The 19,624-nt window shown below is 38.3% G+C and overlaps 8 protein-coding genes across 8 annotated transcripts; 2 read left to right on the top strand and 6 right to left on the bottom strand.

Moving 5' to 3' along the window:
• Positions 1–58: 58 nt before the first annotated feature.
• Positions 59–2,166, bottom strand: B0P05DRAFT_136305 (uncharacterized protein). Its single transcript, XM_051573044.1, has 3 exons — positions 982–2,166; positions 223–928; positions 59–173 (listed from the first exon to the last, which is right to left on the bottom strand). The coding sequence occupies exons 1-3, from the start codon at positions 2,110–2,112 to the stop codon at positions 127–129; spliced, it is 1,884 nt and encodes a 627-aa protein (XP_051434108.1). The 5' UTR covers positions 2,113–2,166; the 3' UTR covers positions 59–126.
• A 359-nt stretch (positions 2,167–2,525) lies between these two features.
• Positions 2,526–4,194, top strand: B0P05DRAFT_638229 (multicopper oxidase-domain-containing protein; the record flags this gene model as incomplete). The annotated part of the gene is made up of 3 exons (XM_051583682.1): positions 2,526–3,247; positions 3,292–4,026; positions 4,082–4,194. The coding sequence occupies exons 1-3, from the start codon at positions 2,530–2,532 to the stop codon at positions 4,192–4,194; spliced, it is 1,566 nt and encodes a 521-aa protein (XP_051434107.1). The 5' UTR covers positions 2,526–2,529.
• Positions 4,195–4,234: 40 nt separating this feature from the next.
• On the bottom strand, positions 4,235–5,823 carry B0P05DRAFT_545554 (uncharacterized protein). The gene is made up of 5 exons (XM_051578654.1): positions 5,224–5,823; positions 4,988–5,176; positions 4,888–4,967; positions 4,726–4,839; positions 4,235–4,679 (listed from the first exon to the last, which is right to left on the bottom strand). The coding sequence occupies exons 1-5, from the start codon at positions 5,816–5,818 to the stop codon at positions 4,389–4,391; spliced, it is 1,269 nt and encodes a 422-aa protein (XP_051434106.1). The 5' UTR covers positions 5,819–5,823; the 3' UTR covers positions 4,235–4,388.
• A 158-nt stretch (positions 5,824–5,981) lies between these two features.
• B0P05DRAFT_545553 (uncharacterized protein) lies at positions 5,982–9,801 on the bottom strand. The gene is made up of 3 exons (XM_051578653.1): positions 8,492–9,801; positions 6,689–8,439; positions 5,982–6,635 (listed from the first exon to the last, which is right to left on the bottom strand). The coding sequence occupies exons 1-3, from the start codon at positions 9,771–9,773 to the stop codon at positions 6,216–6,218; spliced, it is 3,453 nt and encodes a 1,150-aa protein (XP_051434105.1). The 5' UTR covers positions 9,774–9,801; the 3' UTR covers positions 5,982–6,215.
• Positions 9,802–9,848: 47 nt separating this feature from the next.
• On the bottom strand, positions 9,849–12,030 carry B0P05DRAFT_136251 (uncharacterized protein). The gene is made up of 4 exons (XM_051573043.1): positions 11,092–12,030; positions 10,964–11,039; positions 10,672–10,923; positions 9,849–10,593 (listed from the first exon to the last, which is right to left on the bottom strand). Exons 1-4 carry the CDS (start codon positions 11,997–11,999, stop codon positions 9,937–9,939), a joined length of 1,893 nt encoding a protein of 630 aa, XP_051434104.1. The 5' UTR covers positions 12,000–12,030; the 3' UTR covers positions 9,849–9,936.
• Positions 12,031–12,625: 595 nt separating this feature from the next.
• On the top strand, positions 12,626–14,575 carry B0P05DRAFT_588008 (uncharacterized protein; the record flags this gene model as incomplete). Its single annotated transcript, XM_051582629.1, has 7 exons — positions 12,626–12,698; positions 12,747–12,973; positions 13,030–13,264; positions 13,330–13,438; positions 13,483–13,781; positions 13,831–13,872; positions 13,923–14,575. 7 exons carry the CDS (start codon positions 12,626–12,628, stop codon positions 14,573–14,575), a joined length of 1,638 nt encoding a protein of 545 aa, XP_051434103.1.
• A 49-nt stretch (positions 14,576–14,624) lies between these two features.
• Positions 14,625–16,465, bottom strand: B0P05DRAFT_579803 (general substrate transporter; the record flags this gene model as incomplete). The annotated part of the gene is made up of 4 exons (XM_051581963.1): positions 14,625–14,675; positions 14,720–15,967; positions 16,090–16,208; positions 16,264–16,465. 4 exons carry the CDS (start codon positions 16,463–16,465, stop codon positions 14,625–14,627), a joined length of 1,620 nt encoding a protein of 539 aa, XP_051434102.1.
• A 630-nt stretch (positions 16,466–17,095) lies between these two features.
• B0P05DRAFT_471658 (glycoside hydrolase superfamily) lies at positions 17,096–19,295 on the bottom strand (the record flags this gene model as incomplete). The annotated part of the gene is made up of 2 exons (XM_051574634.1): positions 17,096–17,779; positions 17,832–19,295. 2 exons carry the CDS (start codon positions 19,293–19,295, stop codon positions 17,096–17,098), a joined length of 2,148 nt encoding a protein of 715 aa, XP_051434101.1.
• Between the last annotated feature and the right edge of the window lie 329 nt (positions 19,296–19,624).

Here is a 19,624-nt window from a genome sequence, read left to right as displayed (position 1 = left end):
TATTTATTAATCTATACATACACATACATACACCTCTCCTTCCCCTTTTTCATTACTATTATTATTATTTGTATTATAAAAAAAAAGCGTTTTCTATTTCTTTTTTTTCTAAAGGGTATGATCATATTAATTACGATGTCGATTATTGTTGTAAAGACCACTCATCATCATATCTAATAAAAGAAAATGAATATTCATTTGACAACAATTAAAAGAACTTACCATAGTCTCTTGGTTCCATCATTAGGTTTGTCCAAGATGATTGTTGCTGTTGTTGTTGATGGTGATGATGGCTTAGTGCAATATGACTAGGGACAGAAATTGGTTTTCTAAGATCTGAGAAATTACTTGAAGAAGGATTGCCTACTATCCCATAACCATTCGTAAGTTGAATAGGTGTTATATTCTGATGCATTGGTTGTTGCTGTTGTTGATGCTGTTGTTGATGCTGTTGTTGATGTGGTTTATTCCCATTGCCTATTTGTACACCTAGATAACCTTGTAGTTCTTCATAACTAAGTTCTGGTTTAATATTCATAGTAGAATGTCTTGAGTGCTGAGAATGCGAATGGTCAGGTGAAGGTGTAGATGCTGGATAAGATGCTTTTTTAGACGTCCGAGAATTTTTCTCACTTTCATTTAAACTAGGTATACTTGATTTAATTTCCTTTAGGCCTTGTTTTTTTCTCCATTCATTGGTGCATCTTCTCAAGTTGTAGTCAATTGTCAAAAACCAGAATTTTTCAAAGAACTCAGCTGGCAGCTGCCAGTTACCAGCAACTCCGGGATCACCTCCATGAAATACTGAGCCACCCAATAAGCAACGGAAACAATCGTCTAAATCAAACTGATCTCGATATAAAATCATTCTGTCACGCATATGTGGGGTGGGGATTAAATCAATCCGGGGATCATGTGGGACTGCAAGCTAAAAATATATTGTTTAATTAATTTAAATAAAGAAAAAATTTTCCTAAGTACCTGTAACAATGTTGGTTGAATAGCAAAAGGTGCTGACTGCATACTCACACAGGCTGATTGGAGTCTCAGACGCAAGCGTAGCGCTTGAATAGCCGCTAAATTAGAGGCAACGGGTTCATTTAATGACATTGGTCGAGGCAAATTAGGCATGCTCATTGGTGATAATAATCCTGCTTTTTCTCGGTCTGAGGTTGACATTGGTGAGAGGGGTGGTATATTGCTGAAACTTTCATCTTGAGAACAAACACTGGGTGATTCATTCCTACTTGATGCAGAATGTTGGCTGGATTGGTGGTACCAGTTGTTGCTTGGAAGGTTATTGTAATGATTATTACTATTAGTTGAGGTAGCACTACCACGTTTCTCTTGTACAGGATGAACACCGTCTTGTGTAATAATTAACGAGCCTGAAGGCAGTGGTTGAGAAAAGAGTGGGTGTGAAAGATTTGGTGATCCTTGTGGAGACTGTTTTTGCTGAAAATCTGGGGTTTCATTTAATATTTTTGAAGAAACTTGCAGCTTTCCTTTGGCGTTCACGTTTAAATATGAAGAAATCGACTCGGGAATCGACTGTGCCAAGACAGATAATGTCTGCTCGTTTACATGTGGCCCATGTTGAGGTATCACTAAATTGTGCTGTAGACAAACCAACTGTAATGACAGCACAATACCCTTTAAATACCAATTTTCGGCCTTTAATATCTCATTTTCATTTGTCGTCTTTTCATTGTCTTGAAGTAGTTTGTCGCGTTGTTCTTTTATACCTTTAATGCTAGATTCGAGTTCTTTCATATGTTTTTCTTTACGTTCTCGAAAAGCTCTTTGTGCAGCTCTGTTTTGTGCTTTTCGTAAAGCAGGAGAGGCAGGATTTGGTTTTCTTCCTGGCTTTTTTCTAATTTTGATAGGAGGATCCAGTGTAGATTGTTGCTGATGCTGCTGCTGATGCTGCTGTTGTTGTTGTTGTTGTTGTTGTTGTTCTTGTTGTTGGAAGGTGTCGTTTGGTGAGTGGTAGTTTGACATATTGTTCCCGTCAAACGATATCACAGAAGACTGGTCGTAGCCACTTTCGTCCAAGTCGGACAAGTCCATAGCTTCTGAGTAAGAAGAAGTCCCAATGACATTTCCTGCCATATTATATGCAAACAAACAAATAAAGAAAATGAAAAAGAGAGGGGAAAAAAAAGAAAAAGAACTTTCTCAGGCTTTGTCTTGTTTCTTAAAGTTCCGATTTGTGCGGCAGAAGAATTTAGCCGTAGCTTGTTCAAGACAAGCGATTGACAACTAAAGCAATTTAACAAAAAACAAGCTCAGATGAAATTGGTTATAAAAATAGCTAGGAACATGTATAAATAGTGAGGCAAATGTATTATAAAGGCCATTTGTAACACTCTTTCTCTCTTTCTTATGCACTGCATAATTGTAATTCTAGCTTTATATAGTCTTTTGCTACATTTAAATTGTGTAAAAGCACGGCTTCAATTCTATGAATTTAATGTTACAAGCGTCAGATATAACCCCGATTGTTCAGATCATGATTCTTCTGTATTGATGATCAATGATCAACTTCCCGGTGAAGCTATACATCTTTATCAAGGTGATCGAGTCAAGATCTTGGTTCGCAATAACATTATTTCGCATTCGACAACACATCGAGGTGCTGGAATGGGTGTCACTGTTCATTTCCATGGTATTCGTCAAATCAATTCTGTTCAGGCGGATGGCGTTCCTTACTTGACCCAGCATATAATTCCTCCCGGTTGTTCTTTTCTATATGAATTTGATGTGCCTGATCAAGTAGGTACATTCTTCTATCATGCTCATGTTGGTATGCAAGAAATGAGTATCTTTGGTCCTATCATTATCTACAAGTCCAGAAGATCTGATCCCAGCAAGTACCGTATTCTCAAAGATGGTCCTTTTTCATATCATGGTGAGCACACAGTAATGCTGAGTGAATGGTGGCATGCAGATCGTGGTCAATCTGAGGCTTATTATCTAGGTTCTAATTTTACCGAAATAACTGAAGCCCATTCTATTTTGATAAATGGTCAAGGCATTTATGATCCAAATATAGACCTTGTTGCTGAATGCAAAGGATACACTATCTTGCCGGTAGAGCCAGGAAAAATCTATCGCTTTCGAGTTATAGGTGCTACTGTCTTTCGTACCTTGGGCTTTGGTATTGCTAACCATACAATGACAGTGATCGAAGTAGATGGTGATTATATAAAACCTTATGATGTAGACTATTTAGAAGTATCCCCTGGTCAACGATTCTCGGTTTTGGTCGATACAACTAGACCCCAAAAGACTATGGTATCAGTATCGTGCGTAGATGGGCTGTAGGAGTACCTTCCTCTACAAATGGGCATACTATCATGCGCTACCAAACAAACGCATCTTCTTTTGTCCCTTGGGAATATGATTTCTCAACAGGAAATAGTATTGGCACAAGAGCTTTATCTCCTGCTTTATATCAGCCTACATTTCCAGCAAACAACACAATTCATTGGTATTGGGACAAGCTTCATCCTTACTATGGTGTGGATCCTATCGTAAACTTAAAGCCCAACAGAACAATTATTTTACGAAGTTCAGAAAAAGAAACCAAAGGCAAAACAAGATGGTATATTAATGATGTTTCCTTTGTAGAAAGAGAAGATCAAGTTATTTTGCACGACATACTTAAAAAAACAAGACCTTTACCTGATATCAAGAACAGAGACCAAAATGGGTTTGATTTTCATTTAGGCACCTATCCATTAGAACATTTGGAAATTATAGACATCGTTGTACAAACAACCCATCCTGTCGACAAGCCATGTCGTAGTCATCCATGGCACACGCATGGTCACTCACATTGGGAAATTGCGCATGGTCAAGGTGAATATGTTGAAGAAAGAGATGGGCGCACTCGAAATATACGCTACCCAATTTTCAAGGACTTGACCCTGGTGTACCCTACAGCGGATGAAACCGAATATAGAACAAAAGATCAAAAAGTCATTGGCTGCGGCTGGAGTAAACTAAGAATCATTGCTGCAAGTATAAAACTTGTGATTTATTAAACTGACTAAAACCTAAATATAGAATAATCCAGGAATTTGGGCCATGCATTGCCATAATACGCCACACATGTATATGGGCATGATGTTGGCTTTAGAAGAGTCACCTCAATTGATTCAGTCTCGCATCAAGACTTTGACAGAATAACAAAAAAAAAAAAAAAAAAAAAAGCCTGATCAATTGATGAGGTTTATAGACATCGTATCTAACGGAATATGTTGCTATTTTCTTTTAAAAAATAAATAAATAATGAAGATTTTTTCCACTTAATTTAGATGCGTCAATGTTTGTGTATTGTTTGTATTTTCCAGTTTCATATTATTAAAAAAGCAAACAAATAGCTAAGACAAGTAAGATATAACAAAGGCTATGATAGCAAGACTAATACATCTATATGGGCTCACAAAAGGTGCTGAAGAAGAAACAACCTCGTCGTTGATTGCATTTCTTCCATGACCCAAACTGAACGTAGGAGGATTAGGATCCTTAAGTGTAGGATAGACCCATTGTTCTTCCCAATATGGCTGAGAATCGTCAATGCAATGATGAATAGGCAGGACGGTAAAGTGTTCTTGTATCTTGGGAAGCCATCTCTCAGACATACTAATAGTTGCATTACTGTTTTCATGTTGCTATCATAAATGTTAGCTTTTTTAATAAAATAAAGATTGTACATACCAAAGTAATATGTCCATGCTCTGTATCATTATTGCTAATACGCTTTTGGATCCAGTTTTCAAAATAGCTATCGATCTCTTCTGCTTTAAGATGACCTTTGCCTGGCTGAACATACTATTGAGTCATAGTTAGTAATCATAGACCATTATTTATGAATATTACCAGATTCCAATCAAATGAATCTTGATCCCAAAGAATAGTTCGCATACCCATTTGCCAAGCAATAGCTCTCACTCTATCATCTACATCACCATAGGGGCACGCCAACACTTGGGAGTAATACCGAGTACTTCTTTAATAGCCTTTTGTGTCCAATACAGTTGAGCGACTACTTCTTCACTTGTCAAGGTCGTCATTTGAGGGTGAGACCATGTGTGCAAACATATCGTATGGCCGTCATTCAGTGCTCTTTGCGCTGCATCAGGGAACTTGACTACATTTGATCCAACAACTATAAAGAACATGAATACAAGCTTAATCTACATAAATTCTACTTACAGAAAAGAGTTGCTTTTTGTCTTTTGTGCTCTATCAAATAATTATAAAATCGAGGCTGATCGTATTCTTTGTCTTTCTCGTTTACAGGCCACCAGTAAGTATATGGACCGTCATCATAATTTAAGCCCCAATGGCCCTTTTGAGGACACATGTATATATCTTCAGGAATATAGCTAACCTTTGGCTTTTTACAGTTTGAAGCAGACCACCAACAATCAGGATCCTTCTTAGCATCGTAAGTGGAGATATCAACAGCCCATTCTTTTATTTTACGAGGCTCACTAGCAGGAATCTTTGTGAAATCAAGTTGGTTGATCACTGCCTGAACCTCTGGGTGATCAACGGGTGGTTGTTTTAACAGGTCTGGATATGAACTCAAGTCAATGTTGAAGCGTTTTTTGGGCAAAGGGGCTGGAAAGACTTCTTCTTCTTTAGGATAGCCTCGGACTACATTCTTGGGTAATTCAATGTGAGAGAGCCAAGCAGGCGATGCTTGCACATAGTCTGCTGAATCAATTTTGTAAGGACTGTCAGTTGTTTCTGATTGTGCCTGAACGAGTAATATTGATAATAAAATCACAAATGGTTTTAACATAATCGCAAAGAAAGGATAAAAAAAAAGAAAGAGAATAGGTTCCTTGCTTTATATTCAAACGCATTGTAAAAAACAACATTTGTAAACAAACTATCTGTTTGTTTGTAGATTCAATAAGAAGATGTTTGGTCATATCAGAAATAATTTTCCTTGTTTCTTGTCACTCCAGGAGAGAGAAAAAAAATGTATTTTTTGTATGCATTTATTGTACAGTAGTAGTCAAGTTTTTCCTTCTTTTTTCTTCTTTTTTTTACAGAAAAAAGAAATTGTATATGTGAGAGAAAATAGTGTAAAATGAAATCTAAAGAAAAAAAAGAGTGGTAGTGGGGGATTATATATATGGGTGAGCGTGATTGTAATATGATAATATAAGCAAAATGGAATAAAATAAAGTGAATTAAGGCTTAATGCCCAAGTTCAACTTGATACCCATACTCATTAATTCAGTTGTAAGATATCTAAACACATAAGGAATAGCAATCAAATCGATACCCTTGGCTGTACCACAAGTCTTACACTCGTATGTACGACGATTACCCAAAGAAGAGACAATCTTTGTACAGATAGGTGATGCTAATGAACCACAGAGACGACAGACATAAGCTTGAGAGTAATCTGAACAATTCATCAAACGATCTTGAAGAAGATAACTTGTACCGTGAGCAAGCAATGAATCACGTTCCATTTCACCGAAACGAATACCACCATGTCTCTTACGACCCTTGACAGGTTGCATAGTAAGGTTATGCACAGGACCTGTTGTACGCACTTGGAACTTATCATTCACCATGTGTCTAAGACGTTGATAGTAAACAACCTAACAAACAAACGTCAGGCATACCGTAAACATATTGCTATCATTATACTTACACCAATGTAGATATCCATCTTCATTTCTTCACCAGTAATACCAGAATACATGGCTTCATTACCATGATAGTTATAACCTGCCTTTAATAGTTGTTCACCAAAGTAGTCAGCAGCAGTGTTTTGTTCATTGAATTTGAAGGGAGTACTGTCTTGAGCAATACCGTGAAGAGCACCTGCCTTACCAGCAATACTTTCAACAAACATACCAATAGTCATACGGGAAGGGAAAGCATGAGGGTTGATGATAACATCAGGTTGCATACCAGATTCTGTGAAAGGCATATCAATAGCAGGGTATTTTTGAGAACAGACACCCTTTTGACCGTGACGAGAACTGAACTTATCACCAATGACAGGAGAACGAGTGATACGAAGCTTGATATGAATCTTTTGAAGTTCACCATTACCTGAGTCATCACCCAAAATACGGACTTCATCAACATAGGCATCTTCAGGACCCTTGTATTTCTTGATAACGTTCTTGCCAGTAGATTCATCAATGTAAGAACAAAGAGGATCATCAGCAACAAGGTGTGCACCAATATGAGGAAGACCGTCATCACCAATCTTGCTACGGTATTTCTTACCCTTGACAGGGTCAAGGCCAAAGCGGTAAGTAATGGGTTCACCACGAGCACGGTATTCGTTAAGGTCAACAGTTTCAGACTTGTAGACAGTACCATAACCAAAACCACGGTCATGAGCAGACTTGTTCAAAATCATGGCGTCTTCCATATCATAACCAGTGTAAGAAATGACAGCAACAATGGCATTGTTACCTTGTGGCCAGCCATCCAAACCATAGTGGTTATAGAGTTGTGTTCTGACAACAGGTGTTTGACCGTTTTGAATACGGTACATCTTGTTATCTGTACGATGGTTGAAGACAGTAGAGGGAGTACCCATAGTTTGTTTACCCATTTGACATTGGTACATGTTACGAGGAGATTGGTTAAAGTCAGAGAAGGGAGTTTGGTTAGCAATGATACTGAGGATATTGGTGGGAGTGAATTCTTGATGAGTAGTAACACCAGGAACAACTTCGTCGTCCATACAGGCAATATCCATATAAACTTGTTCAAAAGTACCAATCATGTCTGTCTTGCCATTACCGAGGTATTTGACAGGACGCATCATACGAGCAGGGCTAGAGAACAAGTAAAGCCCAGGATATTCACCACCATAAGAGTTGGGGACATTGGCAATTTCCAGGTCTAAAGGAATACCCTTTTCACCATTGACTCTCCACACCTTTAAACTTTCAGCAGCCTTAGCAGCAGTGGCAGGAGTACACCAGCCAATGATCTTACCATCTAACATGACAACAACATCCCCAGGACGGTTGATAGTATGAAGGAAACTTTGAGAGATACCAAGAGCAGCCAATAAACGAGGAATAGTGGCTGTATCGAGAGGTTGATTGATCACTTTACATTTATGAGCCAAGTGGTTCAAAAGACCACATGGAGAACCATCAGGTGTATGCACAGGACAAAGGAAACCCCATGCTTCAGGAAGCAATTTACGAACAGAGGTTGTCTTTAATTCAGCAAAGAAAGCACCACGATGAATACAACGGAAGTGAGCCAAATAACGGAAAAAGTTAAGCTTTTCAGCAACAATAGTGAAACCAGAGAATTGTTGAAGATCCAAACCTGTCTTACTGACAAGATTACCAGTAGCCAAAAAATATGCCATTTTAACACCAATATCACTATTGACCTTACGGTAAGCATTCTGGAAATAAGTGTCTAAGAGGATAATGTGTATCAGATCAAAGCGTATGTGTATTTGCCAACTTACTATTGAAGAAATCAACGCGAGCAGGGTTCAATCGAACATCATTACGAATTTGCATTTTGATTCCAGTAAGCCAGTCATGAATCTTTTCCTTCATAATCATAGTGTAAAGATGACCACCCAAAAGAACTTCCTGATGTTGAGGAGCATCTGGGTTATCAGCACCACATTCACCAGAGACAAGTGAATAGAGTTTACGGATCATAAAGGCCAATAAATTGAATTTGTCACGGTTATCATCCATATGAACAAAGACAAGCTTCTTCAAAAGTTCTTGACCAATTTCCTTGTCTGTCAAATCATCATCAAGGCCCATAGTGACTCTGAATTTCTCACCAATATAACTCAAGCATTGATCGCGAGTGTAAAGGTTGTAAATCTTGAAGGATCTCAACAATAATTCAATACGGTCAGTCAAAAATGTGTTTTGACGATCACCTTGACAAAGAGCTTCAAAGATTTCCTTGTCAGAAGTGTCTACAAGGGCATTGAAGACCAACATAGCAGGCAAAAGATATTCTTGCTTACGCCAAGCAAAACGGAACATGACATTGCCGTCCTTTAAATAATGGATTGTGTTGGTCAAAGTAGTTTGATCACGACGAGCACAACGAATAGAACAACCAAAGGTAGTATATGTAGGACCACGGTTCTGGAAAGAGTTACGGATGATAGCAGTGACATGGTTACGACGAGGCACAATCAACAAACGAATCAACTTTTCAATACCGTTTACAACAAAGTAACCACCCATTTCTTCAGACTCTTCATGGTGAGCAATCAATTGTTTGGGATACATGCCAGCAAGGTTACAACGGTTAGATCGGACCATGATGGGGACAAGGCCGAGATCACGCATATCGCTTTGAATAGGACCATTGTTGACTCTCCAGCAAAGTTTACCTTGGAGTTTACCACGGTATGTAGTCAAGCGTTCACGACATTCAGAAGGGTAGATTCTACGCTTTAATGTGGTGGTGTCACGTTCACTGACCATAGGCTGTAATAATTTGACGTCTTCCAACCAATAAGTCAACTTGTTTCCGAGAGTGACGCCAGTGGGATCTAAGTTGATATCATTGTCTGCATTATCAAAAACAGAAAAGCTTCCAATGTCTTTGACAGCATAGTCTAATAAGCCAGGTTGACCTTCACTGCCAAACTCGGAAATACTGTTAAAGGCGTCGATATGAGGTGCTACAACTTCTTGTAAAGAAGGCGTTCCGAATTTCTCGTCCGAAGGATTACGGAACAAGTTTTCTCGTTCAACCGTATTAAACTTCATACTATGTGTAGGGTGGTTGAAAAGAAAGTGTATATCAACACAAAAAAAAATATTTCAATTCATAAAAAAAAAAAAGTGACTTTGTTTTTTATCGTCACAATACGGCAAGTTTTTGCTGTGTTATGCGGAATTTTAATTATAAAGATTTCAGAGATCGAAACAGCTATGGCTGTTGTTGTTGTTGTTGTTGTTGAAGTCTCTGCATCATCATAAAAACATTGTTATAGTTGTTGGGATCATCATTGACCATTGTTGTTGATTGTACAGGGTTAAACATGGTAGGATTCATTGTGTTATTGAGCATTAATGCATTAGGATTCATCATCATTGCATTAGGATTAATCATGCCATTTGCAGCCAAGAAATCATTTGGACTAATTTGCTGTTGTTGAGGCGGTGAAGTCATGCTGGGTGAGCCATCTATATTTTGTTGAATGGGACTAAAACCATTGTTCATTACAGCAGAAGAAGTAGCAGTTGAAGACATGGTACCAAGTCCCATGTTTGCCATTAACTGCTGTTGTCTCATTTGCTGTTGTTGTTGTTGCATCATGTTTTGTGCATGTTGTGCTTGTCTAAGCAATGCTTGCTGATCTATTATCATGTTTGGTGTTTTGTTACCAACAGTAGATGTGGGTGTAGTCGCAGTAGGACTACTCATATTGCTATTATTTCCATTGGTGGATTTGTTTGCATTATTCAAGAATTGTTGTTGTTGTTGTTGACGCATGGCTGCTGCTTGTTGGCGAAGTAGTTGCTGCTGTTGCAATTGTTGTTGCTGTTGCAATTGTTGTTGCTGCTGTTGTTGTTGTTGTTGTTGCTGCTGCTGCTGCTGCTGCTGCTGCTGCTGCTGTTGTTGTTGTTGTTGTTGTTGTTGTTGTTGTTGTTGTTGTTGTTGTTGTTGTTGTTGTTGTTGTTGGAATTGTGATGCAATACTGTTGCTTCTTTGATTTGGTGTAATGGGTGAATTGCTTTGCGAGACCTGTTGTAATGGTTGAGAAGTATTTAGGAAAGGTGAATCATTCTGTTTATCAGCCTGGGTATCAAATAGACCTTGAGCTATATTAAACAATTCGTGTATTTTTTTTCCAATATCTGACTTTGGTGGTGGTAAAGGAGAAAGATCTGGAGGAGAAGGTGCCTTATAGTCCTGTGTTTTGTCAATAGGGTCCCAGTGTATGTCACTTTACCTCTCCTGGTTTAACCATGGAAATATCAGCCATTGTTGCTAAATAAGTGAGATTGGATTGCAATTTGGCTTGGTATCTACACGTAAAGAATAAGCCACTGTTTGGGAGGACATGTAAAATATGCTTACAATGCTATATTTGGCTCTAAACTTGTCCCAAGACGTTGGTTTTCGATACATAAACGAATCAACTCGGTATTCAATGTTAAAATAGCCTCTACTCTCTTGGAGTTTATTTCGGTATCATTTGCAGCTATTGTGGGTGATTGTGGTGATTTGACTTCAGCAGACGCGACATTTGGTTCATTGGTGGTTATTGGTGACATTGATACACTGGTGGGTGTCTGCACTGACTGTTGTTGCGCTTGAGACTGCAAGTCTTGTTGTTGTTGTTGCTGTTGCTGTTGCTGCTGCTGTTGCTGCTGCTGTTGTTGATGTTGTTGTTGATGATGTTGATGTTGTTGTTGTTGTTGTTGTTGTTGTTGTTGTTGTTGTTTACGCAAGAGCTGTTGCTGTTGTAACATCATGAACTGTTGACGCTGTTGTTCATCCATTCTTTGCATGGCCATCTGTTGCTGTTGCTTATTAGCCCACTGTTGTTGCTGCATATTGTTAAATGGCAGCTGACCCATAATTTGTGGTTGCTGTTGAGGCGTGTTCATCATAGGACTCTGTCTCTGCTGTTGAGGACTTTGCATTCCAACTGATGTCATTGCTGGTGAACCAATCATCGAAGGACTAGTCGATGCATTAAACGCTTGTTGAGGCTGTTGTTGTCCATATAACTGCCTTTTTGCAATCATATTTGCCATAATAGCAGCGTTTGTTTGTGGATCAAATACACCTTGCTGTTGTTGTTGTTGTTGTTGTTGTTGTTGTTGTTGTTGTTGAGGACTTGGGATAGTACCGTCTAATTTTTGAGGTGTATAATTGCCCATAAATTCCTGTGGCAAATTGGCCATAAAGTTTTGCTGTTGTCCATATGTATTCTGAAGATAAGCATTGGTTGGGTTACCTTGGTTTATATAAGGATTCATGGAATATGCGTGTATCTGCTGTGCGTGTATGGAAAAGAAAAAGAAAAAATGCTTTTTTTTTTTTGACTTGCGTTGACCGAAATAGGTCCGGATCGGAGAGTTCGATAAGAGTCACTGGGGCTATGATTTCAGGTACCACTAAACAATGTTCTTTATTCTAGAAACTTGACCAAGCAGAAAGAAGGTTACTTTCACATTTGTTTAGATACACTGGCTTTATTGTTCTGTTGTCAAAGTAAAAATGGGCTAGATACTAGAGCAAACATAATTACTAGTATCATCCTAGATGCGGTATTTGATAAAATATTATATTTCACCAGAAGACAAAGAGTGGAGTGCAAAGAGTGCATGTCTTCAAACAATTAGATTCAAAAGACAAGTCACTGCCATTTTTCTTGAGTAACAGTCATGTAACAATAATATTTTTTCTTGCTATAAATAAACATGCATAAGCATTTACTTTTTCTTTTCATCTCTTTTCAGTAACCTATTCTTTTTCTTTTTTAACAGAAACCAAAGTATGTGCTACTTTATGAAAGATTCGATAATTAACTGAGATCAGGCAAAAAAGAAAGAAAAAGTCAACCAGCAACGATAAACTTTCCCCGCAAGTCTTTTTAGGATCAATGGCAGCAAAAAAAGAATTTAAGATACAATTAGAAGAGCAAAGAGTCTACTTTCCTAGCGATATTATAAAAGGTAGCATCGCAAAGTAGTGATATTTATTGATATCTTGTTATTGCGAAGGGCAAGTTATACTTGATCTGAAAAAACCAGTGGATGTCTTGCATATATCAGTCAATTTCCAAGGCATCATTGAAGGATGCGGAGACAAAAACACAATCATAAACGAGACAGAGCTCTTGGCCAAGCCAAAAGGAGACCAAAAATACACTACATTCACTACAGGACAATTACATGCCTTTAGTTTTCAATTTAGTGTGCCCAAACAACTGCCAAGCTCTTTTGATTGTGTAAGAAACCCCCCCCCTCCTACTATTGTAACATGCAGCTAATTTGTGTATCTCAGATCCCTAAAATAGCCAAAGTGAGCTATTTTTTAACAGCGAGCCACAAAAAGCCAAAGTTCAAGCTATCGCATTCACTGTCGACTATCATAGAAGATGTTCAAATTTTGGATAGGATTGACATTGCTTTGCCAGAATATGCTTTACCTATCAAGATGATGAATGATTTGGGGTTTGTAAATAGTAGCAAGTTAACAAATTGGAGCCTCTCGATTCTGAAATCTGCTTACAGTCCAGGTAAAGTATTCTTATTACCATTTTTTTTCTTTTTACTATATAAATTCATCCTCCACGTTTTATAGGCGACAAAATTAGAATAGAGTGCAATTTCAACAATTTCCCTTTGATGGATAAGCCCAAGGCTGTGCAATTATCTTTGATAAGACAAATCCACAAGACAAGTACAGCCAAGTAAGTCAATGCGCGAACAAAAACAATTTCCTTACCCCATATAGAATTGCTGACAGCAAAATACTTTCAACCAAGACCATCGATCTTAATATTGTTAGCGAATCAAGTATTTTGACACAACTAGTCAACCTAAAAATACCTCACAATACACCACCTAATGTCTTTCCCAACAATGGACGTATTTTGAGCATATCATACATGATTCAGGCAGAGCTGAATATGAAGAATGTCAAAACACCTATAGAACTAAAGCCTACTTATTCGCAAGAAATAGCAATTGTCGTAGGAACTATTGGAGGAGAGTCGACTATAGCTCCCAAAACCACTACACAGACATTTGAAAGTAAGTTCAAAAAGATAATTGAATTTTTTTCTTATTAATTACAAAACAGATTTCTCTCGAGTTTCATTACAAACAACATCGCCAAAAACAAGTAAGAAACAAGGTGTTCATTAATATCAAAACTTATTTTTTCTTTCTTAGGTTGTGAACCAGGTATAAAAGAAGAGTTCAATCAATCAGCAACGAGTTTGCCATCAACAAGGTTTAGTCCTATTTCTTCACCTGAGCTTAAGCCATTGGCAAGGCTGAGCGAGAACCAATTACTTAAATCACCACGATCCTATCTCTTGTCAAACAACTCTTCATTTTCCTCTTCAGCTTCAGCTTACACAACATCTTCAACACCAATCTCATTAGCTTCCTCTGCTTATCAACAAGCATTCGATGACTATATACCCGAAGCATTAACAAGAAAAGAATCACTGTCACCTACGGATCCTTTACCCTCTGTAAAAGAACAAAATGAGCTAATGGATAGCTATGTAGCTAAAAAACCAAGTCAAAAGAGACAATCCTCTTTACTCGTCTCTCTATCTGATCTTCCTCCTAAACTTCCGCCTAGGAAGAATATGGTGACGATTTTGTCTGTTCCCCATGAGATTGGTCCTGATGATATTATCACTCGAGAAACAACAGATGAAAAGTTAGAAGTATGCTCTTTGCCTAGTTTACTTCATAGAAACGACACCCTCTCTACGTCTTCCTCAGCCGGATTGATGGAGGACTTATTTCCAGATGGACGCACTTTAGTCAGTGATCCTTTACAAGTAACAAATACAATTATATTAAATTAAAGAGTAAGATAGTAAAACAAACAAGCAAACAAAAAATACACATTAAAATCTAAATTTTGAGGAAGTATTCATGGATCTCTTCTAGCGTCTTTCCAGATGTCTATAACAAACATGAGTACTTTACAGAACACAAGTATTACTTACCTCAGGCATTAATCGAATCAAGAAAGCCCATAACACAATAGATATACCAGCATAAAACCAAAAAGTGCCCGCTGTAGTCATAGCTTCAGTCATGGATAAGAAAGTAGTAGACACGATCAAATTACAGATCCAATTGACGGCAGTGGCAACACCATTGGCTTTACCACGTATAGACATAGGAAACATTTCTGATTGAGCTAACCAAGGGATATAGCCGAGACCAAGAGCATAGCTGGCAACATAAACGATCAAAAAGGTCAACAGAACACCAGTGATTGCTTTATCGCGAGGCTGAATAGGACATCCTGATGCTGTATTGAGAATGTCAGCGAGACTGTTACTCGTCTTGGCTATACATGTATCTTGAGAGATAGACCATCCACATCGGTCATCAAGGACACAGCGAGCACAGTTTGTAATGTATCCAGCGCATGTAGATTGCTGTGTCACAAATCCTTGCTGAGCAGCAAATGTAGCACCTAACGCGATCAGACCTGCAATCATGACAATCATGGTAAACAAGAGCATTTTTCTACGTCCTACTTTATCAATCACAGAGATAGCTACAGCAGTAAACACCATGTTTGTTCCAGCAACAATAATGGCCACACTTGTAGATCCTTCGTTGCTTCTAAACCCAGCCATTTGAAGAATAGTAGCTGCATAATACATGGCTGCATTAAAACCTGAGAGTTGTTGTGCGGCTTGCAAAATACAGGCAATAATCAAAGGCATAAAGTTGTCCCTGTGTACGAAATCACGAAATGAGCCAGAGCGACAGGTATGGATATCATTATCAATCATTTTTACTTCGCGTTCAATAAAGACATCAGTGACAGAATTACCATAGACTTTACGAATAGCACGCTTGGCTTCTTCCATTTTGCCAATAGCTACCAAGCGACGAGGAGATTCAGGCAAGAAAGGCATGATGATGAATTGAAAGAGAGCTGGAATACCAGCAATACCAAACATGTAACGCCAGCCATTAGGAACAGAAGCAAATGCAATGTTCATGACATAAGCAACAACTTGGCCAAATGTTAACACAAGTGTGTTTAAAGTGTTAAGTCGTCCTCTCATGTATTTAGGAGACAATTCACTAACATAGACAGGAACAATCATGGAAGCAATACCGACACCTAGACCAACAACAACTCTGCCAAACAAGAGCACACCATAATTGCGAGCCAAGGCAAGAATCAGTGCACCCGCAATAAAAATCAAGGAAGACGCAATAACAAGAATCTATGGAGAGTGTCAAAGCGGAATGAAAAATTTTAAATGTAACACAAACCTTCCGACCAAACCTATCCGTTAACTTTGAATAGACATTAGTGAACATGAATTTGCATCAAGACTAAACTTACAATACCAGAAAAGAAACCACCGAAAATAGCACCAAAAGTAGTACCACCAACGACAAGCTCTTTTTGCACACTGCTCATATTAAAATCTTGTTGAAGAAGCGTCAAAGCTCCCGAAATGACTAAATATAAAAGGAAAAAATTAAATAGCCATTGACAATACAAGAAACAGCTTACCACCGGTATCATAGCCAAACAAAAAACCACCAATACATACACAGACAACGAGCGTATATACAAAAGGAGAGGCCTTTCCTGTCATTTCGGAATCGTCGGAAACTTCCTCATGAGGTTCAAAGACTTCTTCATGAGGATCTAGGACCTTGTCATTGTCAGGTTTGTTTTTGGAGCCGATCTTTGCAATATTGTTCGAACTCATTCCTTCTCTAACAACGAATATAAGTTTAGCTTTTCCTTCAAGAAGATATAGTACCTAATGGTATAATTCTGCCCTTAGAAACGAAATTGGATTTCTATGACAATGAAAAGAAGAAAAGAAATCGGGTGAAGAAAAAAAAAGAAACTCTGGGATTTATTTGAAAAAAGTTTCGGCACTGTCTATGCGCCGTTTCAAGTCAGAAGAGAATTCTCATGAGCTGTCCTACCAAAATGCAATGTAATGTCCTTGAGAGAAAAAGTTTAAATCATCAGCAAGTTTTTTTTTTCTTGGAAACCGTAAATAGTTCCATGGCATAAAGTGTACAATTTTTAAACAAAACTAAATTCCAAAAAAAGAAGAAAAGAGGAACGGACGAACTTGTTTGAATAAAATCTTGATAAACATATGAATCTTGATCTGTTTCTACATAATACATACTGATCTAACGCTATCACATGATCAATGTTTATATCACGCATAAAGTCAATGCAGAATCTCGGTTCTCGTAAGACACTCTCACGATCTTGATGGCAAGAAGGAAAATTTAAACGGAACTAAAATTTATTCAAAGTTCTTGGTATGGTAGTACAACATAAATACAATAGATAATTTGGTTTATTCAAGTACATATTACAAAATGAAAGTAGCAGATTGGCGAATATCTCTACTTGAGGCACCAATATGAATAGTAAATTTACCAGAAGGTACAACCCATTTGGAAGAAACAATATCCCATATACTAAGTTCAGTCTTGGAGAGTTCAAATTTGACGGTTTCCTTCTTGCCCTTCTTCAAAAAGACTTTTTCAAAACCGCGAAGGAGCTTAGGAGGCTCACCAGCGCTTTGAGGAAAAGAAAGATAGGCTTGTACGACTTCAGAACCATCATATTTACCAGAGTTTTGAATAGAGACTGTTACTGTTACAGATGTGGAACCGGATGTCTTGACCTTCAACTTGCTATATTTAAAGGTGGTGAAAGAAAGACCATGACCGAATGGGAACAAAGGCTCAATATCTGACTGATCAAACCACTTGTATCCTAATAAAAGCTTTTCAGAATAACTGACATTGTAAGCAGGATCAGATTTGGCATTGTAGTCTGAGGCTTGTCTGGCGATAGTGTAGGGAAGACGAGCAGAGGGATTGACAGCACCAGTAATGATATCAGCAAGAGAGTTACCAGTTTCTTGACCAGGAAGACCAGGCCAGAGAATAGCCTTAATGTTTGAGTGGTTAGTCCATGGCAAGAGTGCAGGCCCTACAGAATGCACAATAACCACAGTGTTTTTGTTTGCATCAGCAACGGCCTTGATCTATACCATGATGTTAGCGATTGTTGCCTTAAAGAAAACCATGTATACATACCAAACTATCAGCTTCATTTCTCAAAGATAAATTGGCTCTATCATAAGACTCGGAAGCAAAAGTGTTTGCAAAGACAAAAGCGACATCGGCATCTTTCGCTGTCTCGGCTGCCTTATCGAGATCATAGTCATCTAAAGAAGAAGCAATCTTCACTTTCTTGCCAAAAGCTTCAGTAAGACCAGTGAGAGGATCCACAAGATAAGGGAAAGAAGAAGCGCCTGAACCTCCTCCTTGGGCAACAGTACCAACAGTGCATGTATCATTGCTACATGTACGAGAGCTATCGAGGTACACAGGATTAGGTGCTGCATCAGAGCCAATGATAGCAATCTTGCTGACTTTTTGAGGGTCAACAGGAAGAATACCCGAGTTTTTCAAAAGAACACTTGAGGCAGCACCCATAGAGCGAACCAGTTTTCTATGATTTGCCTGAACATTGACTTGTACACCAGTACCAATCGTTGTTTCTGGGAAGCCAGAGTCTTGACGCATTTTGTACCAAGCAGCAACGATTCGAGTTACCATATTAGACAGACGTTCTTTCTTCACCTTTTTGTCATGAACAGCATTTGTCAGATTCTTGCCAAAATAAGAAGCATTAGCCTTAAAATCAAAGCCAATAGTACCTGGCATGTCCATATCAAGACCATGATTAGCAGCATTAACAGTAGAATGTGTAGCGCCCCAATCTGACTGGACAAATCCCTTAAAGCCAAGCTCGCCTTTCAAAACTGTATTCAAGGTATGATCATCTTCACAGGCATGTGTACCATTAATGATATTGTAAGAGCACATGATAGAACCTACACCAGCTTCAACAGCACGAGCAAATGGCCAAAGATATACTTCGTGGAAAGATCTATCATCAATATCAGAAGAAGAAGTGGTTCTGTTCAACTCTTGATCATTGAGAATATAGTGTTTGGCAGTAGCAATAACACCTTCTTCTTGAATACCCTTGATAGTTTCAGCAGCAACAACACCACTCAAAAAAGGATCTTCACCACTTGCTTCCCATCCACGACCACCTTCGGGAGATCTCATCAGGTTCATAACTGGACCCAACTGAATGTGAGCACCTTTTCCTCGGAATTCTTGACCCATGTATCGACCACGTTCATAGATAGCATTCTTGTCAAAAGAAGCAGCAGCATTAATACCAGCAACTCCAGCAGTAATATTGTCAGCCAAACGAACACCCAAGGGACCATCTTGTAAGCATAGTGAAGGAAAATCAGGACTCTCGATCGCATATGTCTGACCAACACATAGCCCCTTACTCCATCCTTGACCAGTAGTAATTTTGACCATTTGCTCAACAGACATTTGATCCACGAGCTTTTCTGCCTTGGAATAAGCCTCTTTCCAACTTAATGGCGTAATTTTAGCATTTGCCAGAAGACTAAAAGAATCAAGTAGCAATAGGAACGGAATGACAGCCTTGGAGAGAGGAACAGATTTCATTTGAAAAATAATATTGTGTTGAAAAAAAAAAAAGGGTTTTAACTTGATCTTTTTATAGTGTTTGTAATAAACTGATCACTTAGAATCAAAGTTTTACTGAATAAACATGTATTCAAGTGAATTTACCATAGAAAAGTCTTTTTTTTTTCGCACAAGCTTACATCCGAGGGCTTTTCTACACTTCTCATGAGTATAAAGCCGATTAAAAGAATACAAGACACCTTTTTCCCGCCCTTTTCATCATCTGTCATGACATCTACAAACGAAAAGCAAAGATTGTGTGGGAAAGAGAAATAGAAAAATCCATCATTAACCGAGGAAAAAAGGCT

The sequence above is a fragment of the Gilbertella persicaria genome (assembly GCF_025201335.1).
Source record: "Gilbertella persicaria strain CBS 190.32 chromosome Unknown B0P05scaffold_24, whole genome shotgun sequence".
NCBI classification, from domain to species: domain Eukaryota; kingdom Fungi; phylum Mucoromycota; class Mucoromycetes; order Mucorales; family Choanephoraceae; genus Gilbertella; species Gilbertella persicaria.
This window is presented reverse-complemented; position numbering and strand designations above follow the sequence as displayed.